This window comes from Varanus komodoensis, unplaced genomic scaffold (genome assembly GCF_004798865.1).
Source record: "Varanus komodoensis strain SLA01 unplaced genomic scaffold, ASM479886v1 scaffold32, whole genome shotgun sequence".
NCBI classification, from domain to species: domain Eukaryota; kingdom Metazoa; phylum Chordata; class Lepidosauria; order Squamata; family Varanidae; genus Varanus; species Varanus komodoensis.
Window position 1 is genome coordinate 16,077,427 of NW_025335798.1, and position 13,943 is coordinate 16,091,369.

Sequence of the window (13,943 nt, forward strand, 5' to 3'; positions counted from 1 at the left end):
GCAGGTGTGAATTAGATGGGTACAGAGAAGAAGGCACCATAATCACTTTGTATCACTTAAACCCACAGCGGGGATCACAGCAAATAAGGGTTTCTGGCCCACCCTTAGTGAAATCTATGCCAACATGAAAGGCAATTTCATACAATTGATTCCACTTTAACCTTCATAAAGAAATAGCTTGAACGGTGTAATGTATGCTACAGGCCACAGAACAAAGGGAATCTAACAAGAGTTAATATATTTAGACTCAGAACTAGGAATTTTGAAACAGGATAAGTGTCATATGCCTCACATTAGGTAAATGCAACAATACTAAAATCTGACTTTTGCTTGAACAGGACTCATTACAAATGCAAGTTATTTTCTACATCCTTTAGTTATATTCAATATTTTGTTTCAGTGTATTCACTACTATTATTCTACCATGGACAGCAATCCAGCAGTGAGCTATTTTACTAACAGATTACAGTGTGAGCTAAATTCTTTTCATTTCAGTGAAAATGAAGCACATGAAACACATGAAGTGACTTGAGGCCACTGAATTTTGCAAATGTAAGCATATATCCACACATTCCTTCCCCTGTGAAAACTTCTTTCTGCAAGCAGAAAAGAAATATATTTCCCAGGATTCTTTGATGAAAGCCATAGTAGTTAAAGAAAGGCAGTTCACCCAAAGTCTTGCAGTAACAACAGCATATTTTGAAAGCTAAAAATTACTTAAAATACTCCACCTTGAGTTTCATATCCTGCTTTTATTTTATTTATTTATTAAAACATTTCTATGCCGCCCCTTGCCAAGGCCTCGGGGCGGCTTACAACATCAAATAAAATACAAAATTCATTAAAACAATAACAATTAAAATATATACAGTAAAATAAAATAAGCCGCCCTGGCCAAATAAAATTCAATAATATTAACATTTAAAATGCTGCTTAAATAAAAAGGTCTTCGCCTGGCGCCGAAAAACAAATAACGACGGCGCCAGGCGGACCTCTCTGGGGAGCGCATTCCATAACTTAGGCCCCACCGCTGAGAAAGCCCTCCTCCGAGTAACCACCCTCCTAATTTCTTTCACTGAGGGCTCCCGGAGGAGGGCCTCTCCCGCTGATCTCAAGGGGCGGCTGGGCATATATGGACGTAAGCGCTCCTTCAGGTAACCAGGACCCAAGCCGTTTAGGGCTTTATAGGTCATCACCAACACCTTGAATTGGGCCCGGAGTTCAATGGGAAGCCAATGAAGCTGCCGGAGAACTGGAGTCATGTGAGCATGCTTCCTGGTAATGACTCCAAAAAGCATGAAATACAATATGAAAAAATAAAATCATATTAGTATAACTTTTGAAAATAATATCATAATTCATAAAAGTATGATATAAAAATAAAAGCAACCATGCTGTGAAAACTTTTCTATTTGATACGGATATGATTGAAATATTGCTTTCACCTATCTGTCAAAAGTAATTCATGTTTGTGCTAAGAGTAGCCACCAAAGTGCACCTTTATAATAAAAGTGTATGGCAAAAAGCTGTTTCCAATAAAAGCTAAACCTCCTGCACTGCATTTGTTCACAAACTACAAGTTATGGGAAGCATCAGACTACCTGGTAGCGATGTCCCATCTAGGGTGGAAAACACCTTAATTTGTCGTTTTAAAAACTAGATTAGTAAAAACTAGCTTCATTAGGAAGACTGCCTCAATCATTCATGGAATGGGTCCTGCTGGTATGCAAAAAGGAAATACTGCCCTTAATACGCCCAATAATTTATATTCTCTTTATTTTTACCATGGCTGGGGTCAAATGAAACCCTAAGCTGTTTATAGTTTGAAAAGAGATTCACAAGAAACTTCTGTGCAAAGAAGGAAATCCTACAGGGCATGATCTCAACACAATTCATGCGGAGAAGGCCAACAGTTATTAATTAGTCACTCTTCTCACTGGGCAAGCAATTGCTGGGCAAACATGAAGTGAAGAATCAGAGGTCAAAACATTCTCACGTCATATGTTCTTGTTTCAGATTCATGGCTCTTACAGCAACACATGGAAAATACTAACAGAAAATACTAAATTCACTAGTACAAGTCACTATTAAAAATAGCCCATCAATTCATTAGTCAATGAATGATGATCAGAAAATGCTTGTCATAGTCCTCATCTCAATGTCAGAACTGGCCAGTGGCATGGCAGCCTACAACTCCGGCAGCTAAGGATCTAAATTAGGCTCAGCATACTGAACCAGAGTATGTCAAACCAGTCCCAGGACCCTCATGAACACTTTCTTCTCAGTCGGAGGGACCCCATGCCTGCAGCACAGGGACTGTACCAAACAAGCAGCCAGCAAACAAGGAAACAGCATTCCTCTTCAGACCAGAGAAGGTCCTTTGGTCTCTAAAAGATCTTCAGCAAAGCAGGACACACATAGGAGGCATGGACTAGGGCTGAGGTTCAAGATGCTTCTGTTTTCCTCCAACCCTCATCAGAACAAGTTGTTTGCTCTGACCCATTCACACAGGATGAAGATGACGTACACACCAGGGAAGTGTTGAAAGTCATAAGTTCATTTTACTCCTTATCTCAATACCAAATCTATATAGAAGTATAGCCCAGCAGCGTCTCCAATGACTAGGTAAGGGTGTGTTTTGTGCTTATCCACTGAACGTAAGGGTCATGTGATGGGAAAACTGGCATCTCATGCAGCCCAGTCTCCAGACTATCCCCAGAAGAATGAGACTATCAATTATGGCATCTGTCAACTATGACAGGGTTCAGAGCTACACCAAGATACAGCAGCTGCCCCTGCCATTTGTCCCAGGACATGAATTAGAATGCTCCTACCCTGGTGGGTCAGACCTTGAATAGTTACAACATGATTTCTAGATGAGCTCCCCTGGGCTGAGAAGCTCTTCCTGAAGTGATTAACTTGAGTTTCCAGATAAAGGTTAAACTGGGTGCAAGTCATGTTCAGAATTCCAACCTATCTGTCACAGTGACATAAGCATTATCCAGTCAGGTCAGGTGAGCCACTACCCATGTAACGGGCAGGTGCAGGACCTACATGGGTCCTGGCTACCTGAAGGAGCGCTTACATCCATATATGCCCAGCCGCCCCCTGAGATCGGCGGGAGAGGCCCTTCTCCGGGAGCCCTCCGTGAAAGAAGTTAGGAGGGTGGCTACTCGGAGGAGGGCTTTCTCAGCGGTGGCGCCTAAGTTATGGAATGTGCTCCCCAGAGAGGTCCGCCTGGCGCCATCGTTATTTGTTTTTCGGCGCCAGGCAAAGACCTTTTTATTTAAGCAGCATTTTAAAAGTTAATATTATTGAATTTTATCTGGCCAGGGCGGCTTATTTTATATTGTATATTTGTATTTTATTTTAATGTATATATTTTAAAATGTTATTTATGATGTTTTAATTTATTGTTGTAAGCCGCCCCGAGGCTTCAGTGAATGGGGCGGCATAAAAAAGGTTTTAATAAATAAATAAATAATAAATACATGGGGAAGAGAACCAACACTAGCAACGCTCTTACAACAGAACACTTTCCTGCAACTATCCAGACCCAAGAGTTTTAGAGAGCCATCAGTATGTATCAGCAAACAAAGCACCATGGTTTAGTGCACGGTGCAAGAAATGCAAGGAAAGGAATCATTTTTCATTCAAAAACCAGAGGATGTCAAGGACTGCTCCATCATGGTACCAAATTCTATGTCCTGTGTATTCTAAATGCAAGTAAAAACCATACCTATGCCATGTTTCTTACCCTACAGGCACTTTCTGAAAACCTGGAGCAACTTCTTCTCTTGTCCAATTATTTTGATCCCTGGTATTTGTTAATGTGCTTTCAAAAATTTAAGATGGCACATTTTCTCCCCTGCTGCAGATCCCAATAGCCAAGGAAACAAAAAGTTTGTTTCTGCAACATATATCCCATCTATATCCACCTTATTTCAGATTGAGAAACTCAGTTCATTTCCAAGTTCTGGCACTCTTCAGCTTCTTAGAAATACACAGTCATCAGTAAACCCTTAAAGGAACTAACAATAATTTAAAACCAAATAAATATCACCTATGAACAGATTGGCAGAAAAACACACAAACTACACTTCAGAATAGTATCACTGCTGTGATTCTACATAGTAACTGAGCACATGTTTACCATAACCAAATTCCCATACAACATGGTGCACAGTTCAAGCCACCATTGCTCCTTCTTTGCTAATTAAGGATTTAATTCCAGTCACTTTCCCTTCTTCAAAAATTGTATCTGCCAAGAAAATAATAACTGAATTATTGGTAATCCAATCAGATCTACATCAGCCACTAACCCTACTGAAAGAGGTATAAAAAACACATACATACACTTGGCAAGTAAATCCTTCCAGGTTTCAGATGTAGTATGATTGTCCATCAATCACCTATGACCACCACTCAAGTCCTTCCCAATCTGGATGAGAAATATCTACCAATCACCTATGACCACTCAACCTGGATTACAAATCCCTTAGAATGCTTTATCATCACCAGTGTAATCTATCCAGTACAATATTTTTGTTGTTGCCTTCACATGCCCATCCTTTCCAGAAGAGCTCTTGGGGCAAGGAATGAAGCCACAGCCCTGGCTTCAGAGTTGGGACTGCAGGAGGATGAAAAGCTAGCTGAGCCTGAGACTGCTGAAATGCCATCTAAACAGCTGGACTAGCTCAATACACTGACTCAGAGCCAGGATCCTCACAAGCCCTTTCTCTTGAGCCACGTGCTATTGAACCAGTGACAAGACAAATGCCTACCACTTCAGCTGTACAGGAAGATAATCAGGAGCAAAAGCTACAGAGCAGAGGAGAAACATTCATCTCCAAGTTGGAAGGTTGGCTCTTTAAGAGTCTGGCATTCTTCATCATAGAGGATGGAGGATAAGAGAAATGGACCGAAAGAGACTTTAAAGTCCTTATTTCAGCCCTAGTTGAAGTAAGGTGCTTGCTTGGAGTTATCAAAGCTTCTGCAACCTTTTCTCATCGGCACCATATGCAGACAGATCAAAACAATGTTTCATCTAGGCAAGTTTCTATTTTCTATATAATTAGCATGGTCACCTGTGAACAAACTGTTGGAAACTCTTTTTATGCACCCACACATTCATTCACTTGCTATCACTGACATCTGCATACAACTTAAAAAGAACAGACTGTCGGCCCAGAGGATGTCACTGTGGTTAGTTTACAATATTTTTGTACATAAAGAAGGCAATAATGTAAACGGATGTATTACTGCTGCTGAAGTAGGCAGGGAAACAGTGTTCAGATTTAAATCGTGATGGCATGAGACCTACCACTGGGTACCAGGAACGGCAGGATACAACTACTCCAGCCTGGGGCTAAGAAACAGAGACAGCATCATCACAGAGACAAGCCCTGATATTTGCTAACGCCAGACCACACAAGTGGCTAAGCTATGAAAGATGCTGGTTGCAATTAGTATCCTGCTGCTGCAGCTGCTGCTCAAGCAGCCACTACTAGAATTCCGTAAGTTGCCTAAAGCACAGTGCATGTGTGTGCCAGCCAATCTATGGTGAAGTAACATTTAATTAAAGTATATACACCAGCAACTGGTGCATCCATACTGCTTCAATGGACCCCAAACTGGTACTCTGTTGCAATATGCAAAAACATAAGGGGCCCCATGAACACTATAGTAAGTAGTAGTAGTAGTAGTAGTAGTAGTAGTAGTAGTTGTTTTTACTTCATAGAGAAGAGGCATCCATTCTTCTGTTCGGAAAGCAAAACTTAAGTGCCAAGAAAAGTATGCTTTGCTTGCAGGGAAAGAGTTGAGATTTGCACGTCCCTGGCACAAGCTCTGAGACAATGGACACATAGAGAGTAGAAACTTTTTTTCTGTTCTCAGTGGCACTTCCATGATAACTGTTAGCATGTGCTAAATTTTGTCATTCATTCCAACAGGAGGAATAGTATATTCTGACAACCTAATCTTATTTGCTAATTTAATTCCCCCAGCAATACAAACTTTGCATCAGAGATTGTGACACTGCCTTCAAACAGAAGATTGGCACAACGAGTGCAAGTTCTTATTTGAATTTTCAGTATTTTTCATTGTGATAAACATATATTTATCAGTATTTTTCGTCCACAAAGGGAAGGAAACAGAATTAATCAATGATAATGGGCTAAATTGCTCATCATACAGGCACATATACATCAAGTTTGGGGTAGGACTTCCAGATGTGAAATCTGTATGCTAAATCCCAAAGTTCACTTCAGGCCAATTTCTTTGAAATTTCAGTAAATCAGACCCAGTCAAATATCATAATCTTGCACAAATGCAACATATATGCTATAGGTGCTTGTCAGATTCTGGTACAGGAAAAGGCACTATATAGGCAGGAAGAATGTGTGCCCTAGTTTATCCAAAGGCTGATGAAGAAGCTTTCAGGTGGCCCAGGGACTCTCACCTGACCTGACTACCTGTTCATCATAAAGAAGTGTACACTGATTTTCATATAACATTCTCCTTTGCTGAGACCATGGTTGGCACAGAGGCTGAATCACTGCTGGAGATCATGCATATTTGCTCACAGATATTGGATAGAAGACAAAACGCTGGTTTTTCCAGTCCTTATTTTTCATTAAGGATTTTAGAGGACACAAAGCCAATACTGAACTATTGGCCATCATACTTTAACACAAAACAGATGTGCTTCTACTGAGCCTAAGGAAACTGCATTTGATTCATACCCTACTCCCTTCCTCCCATATGGTCAGGAGGATTTAAGTAGGATTCAGTTTCTACCATTCCTGGCTTGTTGCCATGTACAAAGCAGGGATTGTGGTTTAAAACAAACTACAATCAATTGCTAAACAAAGTATATGCCCTGGATTGCTTAAGCTGGTTTCTTTAATAACTGGACTTCATTTTAAAGCATGACTCCTGATGTATACATAGTGACAGCCACAGAAGCTGAACCCTGGTTAAATAGTCCTCCAAGTGGGAGGATGGGAAGGGAGGAGAAACATACCAGCCTGAGGTTTTGCTCAACCCCACAGAGGTTCATTGAGATAGCACTAAAACCTGGTTTCATGTTTCATTCATTCTAGGCCTTTACCTTCATGCCAGAAAAGCTTTCCCAAGTCAGCATAAGCAGGCCTAATTCATAAAGCTGAAGTATAAGAGGTTCACTAAAATAGTAAAATCCATTGTAAATTATTGTTAAATCAAGACAGTAATCTAAGGTCAAAATGGCAAGAAAATGAATTTCACAAAGTGTGAACTAAAGCTAAATGGAAATAAGACTAAAAATAAACATGATCAATCTTTTAAATGTTTGCATGGCTTCTTTGTCCATCCTTCATTGTCAGTAATGAATAATTTCTAATCAGGTATATCTAATCTTAATCTAAAGTAGCCTATTTATGTGTGAAATTGGCATGATTTCTCACATGGTCATTTTGGAAAGGGAAAATTGTGACTGATATTTTCCAAGAATTCCTAGCCATTTCCTGACCTCCAAAGAAGATTTTTTTTCCAAGCAATGTTGGGATTGCTTCATTTGTCAATTGTTCTTTTATATTTTTGTTGTAATCTCTAACAAAGCAATCACGTCTGAAGCTTGTTTGGGAAGTGGAATGCCAAAGAAATAATTGTCAAAATTTACCATTGTTCCGTCACTCTTATTTCGTGCAACTTCCTGTTGAAGCCGAGCCACAGACAGCTTCTCCCTATGGAAGGAAACAAAACAAAACCATAAATAGCCCTTCATTTTGCATTAGCCTGGAAAGTGTACTGTTTATATGGCATTGCAGCTTTCTTGCTCATCAATACACTTACCCTGTTGACAGAATTTGGTTCCCCTGCCATATTTTATCACGTTATTGGATATTAGCAATGGATTCCTTATCTTGACATGTGATTCATCTAACCACCACTTAATGAAGAAGTGTCCCCCATGAATAAAGTGCCCTCTAATCATGACTCTTCATGAAAAATCTGCTTTGGGTATATTGTTTAGTGAAATGGCCAATAACATTGCATATAAACTTCATTCTACTTGGTGACAGTACCATAGTTTGTGTTACAAAATGTAAAGTGGATTTGAAAGCAAGTTGTAGCACTTATAAAAATGCAGTTGTAATAAAATTAATATGTCAATATAGAAAATATTAATCTAAAGTGAAATTAAGCTGCAACCATTCATTCCAAAAACAGAGGTCCCACACATCTAAATATTGCATTCAGTGTAGTCCAAAGGGAAAAGAAACATCATTCATAAGGCATCAATGAAGGCTCAGAAAAACAAGATAAACACTATTTGCATAACAAATACACACTGACTATTTGTGCATGGAAAGAGCAGAGGCAAGCTGTGCCATATCCTACGTGTAAGTATTTGCTTCTTCTATACTCACGAGCTATAATCAAGACTATATAGTCACAACATACAGTATATGTGTGTTAGGAACTGTGAAGATGGTTGACTATAATGTGTTTCCTCAACCATTTATGAGGACTCTCTACACATTCAAACTGTATGCACATAGGAGCCATGCAAAAAGCTTAGTCCATGAACATGGGTGGACTTTCCTTCTCATTCTGGCAATAAGCCACAGTGGGTAAACTGTTTCAAGAACAACCTACAGTACAGCTGACAGAAAACTGGATTCACTGTAGGTTGTTCTCTGCTCCATGACTCTTTGATAAGGCACATAATAGCCATATGTTTCTGATGGGGAAAAACAAAACAAAACAAAACATAACATTGAACTGTCCAACTCCCTTTTAAAAAGGATTCAAAGTTCTTTTCCCAGAAAAAGGGATGCGCTTTTGCACTTTCCCAAATGGCTAGTGCCTCAGGAAAAAGTATAAAAAGTGCACTATCAAGGAAAAAAAGAAGTGCACTATCAAGGCTTCCTTTTTCCTTGAACCTATGCTAGTGCAAACCTCTGCACTTGCACAAGTCCAACCATAAGTATAGCAATAAAAAGCACTTACCAAAAAAGTGAGGGAAGGAAGAATTGCAGTGTGAAAGTATTCTTTTAAAAAAGAGCTGAACAGCCAGTGTTCAACTGGGACTTTTTAAAACAGTTGTTCCTTGTGGCAGCATACGAGGCTATATTGCCAAGAGGGGTGAGGATTTTTCCTGTTCTTGTTTCACATATTGCTTGCCATTGGACTTTACCCATGGTAGGTTCAGACATCTGGGATTTCAGGGGCATTTTCTGGAGAAAAAGAAAAGGCTATCTTGGGTTAATTGGGCTGAGTTCCAATGACCTAACAGTCACAGATGGACTGTTGTGCAATGTGAACCAGGTTCCCATGTAGAGACATACAGACAGCTACGTGAACTCACACCTTTGTCCCATTTCCCTCCTGTGCATATGCACTACCTGAGTCTGGAGTCATCAAAACTAGGCAAGAATAGCTCCTAAGGGTTTCAAGACCATTTTTTAACATTGACCAGAACACTCAAGAGCTCACAAAGAATGAAAAAAAAAAAACTGTTTGTATACCCTGTTTTTTCCAGGCCATGGAGGCCTCTCTAGGTACACCTTTCCGAAACAGCCTCAAAATACCATGCATTGTTTTCATTGATCATTGTGCACCATAGACAGACTCATCAGAAAGGTCTAACAATTCTGACAATAACAGCTCCCTAGTCATTATTTTCTCTGCCAATGTGCCCCACTGGGTAGATTGGATCAAGTAAGAGTGAAAACATTGTGCCAGCAATGCTCTTTTGTGAATCAGTCTGTCAGGAGAGGCACTGATTAAAAAGTCTGTGAATGAAAGAAAAGAAAAGAAGAAAAGAAAAAGAGGCTTCTGTATAAAGATTTATGAGGATCCACAGGATACCTCGTGATTGATAGTCATTATGTTTGGAAAGTTATGACTTCAGACAGCAAACCAGTCTCCTTTTCATAATAGACAGTAACCAAGTTAATAATGTGTTCCTTACATATTGATTGCCTATTTTCTCTATGTCCACAGTAACCTCTCTTTCTGTATGTGTGTTTTTGTGTTTACATTTTAATAATGTATCCTTTTCTGTCACACAATACTATTCTCACTGTGATAGTTGGAAATGTTAATGAATAGCTCCTTGTTAAATTCAGAATTGCTTTCATATTATGTTATATTTTTATTGACCTGAACATTACACAAAAATAAAGACTTGGTAGATGTAGGTGTGTCCCCCTAACCTTGTCTTGAGAACATGAGCATTTTCTTTTGGTTTTGTTTACCGCACAAACTAGCTAGTAAAAAGATCTATCTTAAAGGAAGAATGCTTCAACAAGGAAATTTGTAGAATTTTAGACCAAATACCATTGACTAAGCAAATTATGAATATTTTGTTTATTTTGCAAGTTATTTTTATGCTTTTTTAAAATACACACACACCACATGTAACAAAATAATGTTCTCCATTTATAAACCCATTAATAACCCAAACACCACTATAAACATTACAAATATGTTATTTGGATGCAAACATTGTTTTTATAATCAACTCCTGAATAAATTTTCCACTGTTATTAAATGCATCTCTGTATAAATATGGCATTAAACAATCTTGCTTGTCCCCAAGTCTCATAATTATTTCTTTGTAGATTTTGATAAGATTGTTCTAACTTTTCTAAGTTCATGCCATAGTGCAACTAAAACCTGCATATTCGACACCTTCATTGCTTAACATACTAACATAAGCAAATTATAAAACTTGTGAATCATGTTTCAAACAATTTAGCTTGCATACTTATCTGGAAGTATGCCAATTCATCTCAATGTTTATTACTTCAGAGTAGACATGTATAGAAACATACTGTTATTCTCACCAGATGGTCACACTGTGCTTCTGTGGTTTATTGTTCTATTACACTGTGGTCTGAAACAATTAACAACACAAGATCTTAAAGAAGCAAATGCCAAAAGATTATTTCTTGACCTATTTATTGAGGGCAATGGTGGCATCAACATCAGATTATACTTGGTACAAACCGTACAGTTTACTACAGTTCTTTTACTTTCTCTCAGCTGTCTGTTCAAAGATTCTGCCTTATTTTCTCTCACAGAAGAAAAAGGAGAACTGATTGAATATTCCCATTCAAGCCTACATAGAAATGGAAAGGAAGCTAAATGTTTCAAGAGTCTTCCAGAACCTAGAAAGTTTATTTGAGCTTCACCAATACTATTTCACTTTCTGACACAAGGGGCTTTTATCCTTATTTTTTTAATCCAGCACAACAAATTAAACCACCACTGTTATGAGTCCCAGACAAAGAAAGCTTGTCTAAAAAGGGACTGTTTCCAACATCGGCCCGGGGACTGAGACATCGCTGGACGGCCATCCCGACTCCCTCGCTGCTGATCCGCCACTGCTGCTGGGACGCACCTGGGCTAGGCCGCTGCTGCCCCCGTTCTCCACAACACTGGCAGGGCCTCCGCGGTCCCGCACACACTTCCTCCCTCCCCCGGCCTTCCGCACAGGTGGCAGCCGTGCCAGGCTGTGCCGTGCCGGGCACGGCGGGCAGCGCAAGGACAGTGCATGGGCGGGGCAGCCGGAGCCCTTTTCTTGCCAGCAGCAGCCAGGGCAGGCGGTCTTGGGACTACAGCCAAAGGGCAGACCGTTTGGGGCCATGAGGGGCCAGGCTGGGCTGGGGTTTTGGTCCTTTTTTTCCCCCTTTTTCTTTTTTCTTCCCCCCCCCCCACTCTTTTTCTTTTTGTCTGGTTATTATTGTTGTTCATTTGTGGCGACTGTTCTATTTGTTTTTAATTTAGGATGATTTTATGTTGGGAGCAGGTGGGCGTCACCACTGGGGTGACTATGGGCAGGGGTAGATATAGCGCTGGGGGTCTAACAAGCCAGCATAGGAGAAGGAGGGGCCAATGTTTGATACCAGTCCCCTCTTTTGGTTATTCCTCCAACCAGAAGGTTCCTGGCAGAAATAACAGCCGGCTCTTGGGCGTGATGGTGTTGCTGTTAAACACCAGGTTGGTTCATAATAAAACATCTCTCATACATGATCTGATCATAAATGAGGGGGCCAACCTGGCATGTATTACCAAGACCTGGGTGGGAAAAGGGGGAGATGTCTCCCTCAGGCAATTAGGCCCACCGGGATATCTCATGCAACATTGGTCATGCCCAGAGGGGAGTGGAGGGGGAATCAGTCTGGTTCACTGAGCCAGTATTTCCCTTGTGAGGCTTCTTGTCGCTTCGAGACTCGGTCTTGAGCGTTTGTACCTGGTGTTGGGCGACCGAAACAGATTAGGGACTCTGCTGGTGTACCGTGCACCCTCCTGCCCAGAAGACTCCCTTCGAGCTGACAGAGATCGTCTCGGACCTGGTGTTGAGCACCCCTAAGAAGTTGGTCCTGAGGGACTTCAATATCCATGCCGAGGTGGATCTGGCTGGGGCGGCTCAGGACTTCATGGCTTCCATGACAGCCATGGGGCTGTCTCAACATGTCACCAACCCAACCCATGAAAGAAGTCACACACTTAATCTGGTTTTCTTAATCACTTAATCGCACCTTCGGCAGCCTGCTGTGATGACTTTGCCCAGCACTTTAGAGAAAAAGTCGCTCATATTCACCGCAATCTGGACTCCACAGTTGATCTGAATCCAGTACAGGAGGTGTCCAGAGTGCCGTCTGGCCCATCATTATTGGATGAGTTTCAGTTATAGTGGTCTGATGATGTGGACAAGGTGCTTGGAATGGTACGTCCCACCATCTGTCTCTTGGACCCTTGCCCCTCTTGGCTACTTAAAGAAGCCAGTTACGGGATTGGTCCCTGGGTCCGGGAGATTGTTAACGCCTCACTAAGGGAGGGCCGGGTCCCTAACCCCTTGAAGGAGGTGGTGATCCAGCCTATCCTGAAGAAGGCATCCCTGGACCCAGAGATTGTTGCCAATTTTAGACGGGTGGCCAACATCCCGTTCCTGGGCAAGGTGTTAGAGTGGGTGGTGGCAGGACAACTCCAGGCACTCTTGGTTGAAACAGATTATCTGGGACCCATTTCAGTCTGGTTTCAGACCTGGTTATGGCACTAAATCTGCTTTGGTCACCCTGCGATGACCTGTGCAGGGTGAGGGACAGGGGGAGTACATCCCTGTTGGTTCTCCTGGACCTCTCATGGCTTTCAATACCATCGACCATGGTATCCTTCTGGATAGGCTGGCGGGGTTAGGAGTAGGAAGCTCTGCTTGGCAGTGGTTCTGCTCCCACCTGACTGGCCAACTCCAGAAGGTGGTGCTGCGGGACTATAGCTCTGTGCCGTGGCAGTTGTGCCATGGGTTTCCGCAGGGCTGTATTTGTCCCCCATGCTTTTCAACATCTACATGAAACTGCTGGGAGAGGTCATTAGGAGGTTTGGACTGCGGTTTCACCAGTATGCTGATGACACCCAGCTCTACCTTTTGTTTACATCTACTCCAGGTGAGACGGTGGCAGTGGTGAAGCAGTGCCTGGCCAATGTAATGGGCTGGATGAGGGCCAATAAACTAAGCCTCAAGCCAGATAAGACAGAAGTCCTGTTGGTGAGCGGATCGCGGTTTCAGGTAAGTGACTTTGACCTTGTCCTGGACGGGGTAGCATTCCCTCTAAAGGAAAGGGTCCACAGCTTGGGAGTGCTCCTTGACCCAGAGCTGTCACTGGAATCCCAGGTGGTGGCAGTGGCAAGGAGTGCTTTCCTACATCTTTGGCTGATCCACCAGCTGCATCCTTACCTGGACAAGCATTGCCTAGCAATGGTGATTCATGCTCTGGTAACCTCTCGGTTGAATTACTGTAATGCACTCTACGTGGGCCTGTCCTTGAAAACAGTCTGGATAATTCAGCTGGTACAGAACAGAGCTGTCAGGTAGCTGACGGGGACCGGTCATTATTCTCATATAGCGCCGATCCTCTACCAGCTACACTGGCTTCCAGTTGAAGTCCAGG

The 13,943-nt window shown here is 41.7% G+C and overlaps 1 protein-coding gene across 1 annotated transcript in view; it reads right to left on the reverse strand.

The window, feature by feature from the left end:
• Positions 1–13,943, reverse strand: part of NCKAP5 (NCK associated protein 5) — a 640,837-nt gene that overhangs the window by 324,134 nt on the left and 302,760 nt on the right. The window contains exon 4 of the mRNA XM_044438433.1: positions 7,661–7,724. Coding sequence (XP_044294368.1) covers positions 7,661–7,724 — 64 coding nt within the window. The remainder of the gene's footprint in view (positions 1–7,660; positions 7,725–13,943) is intronic.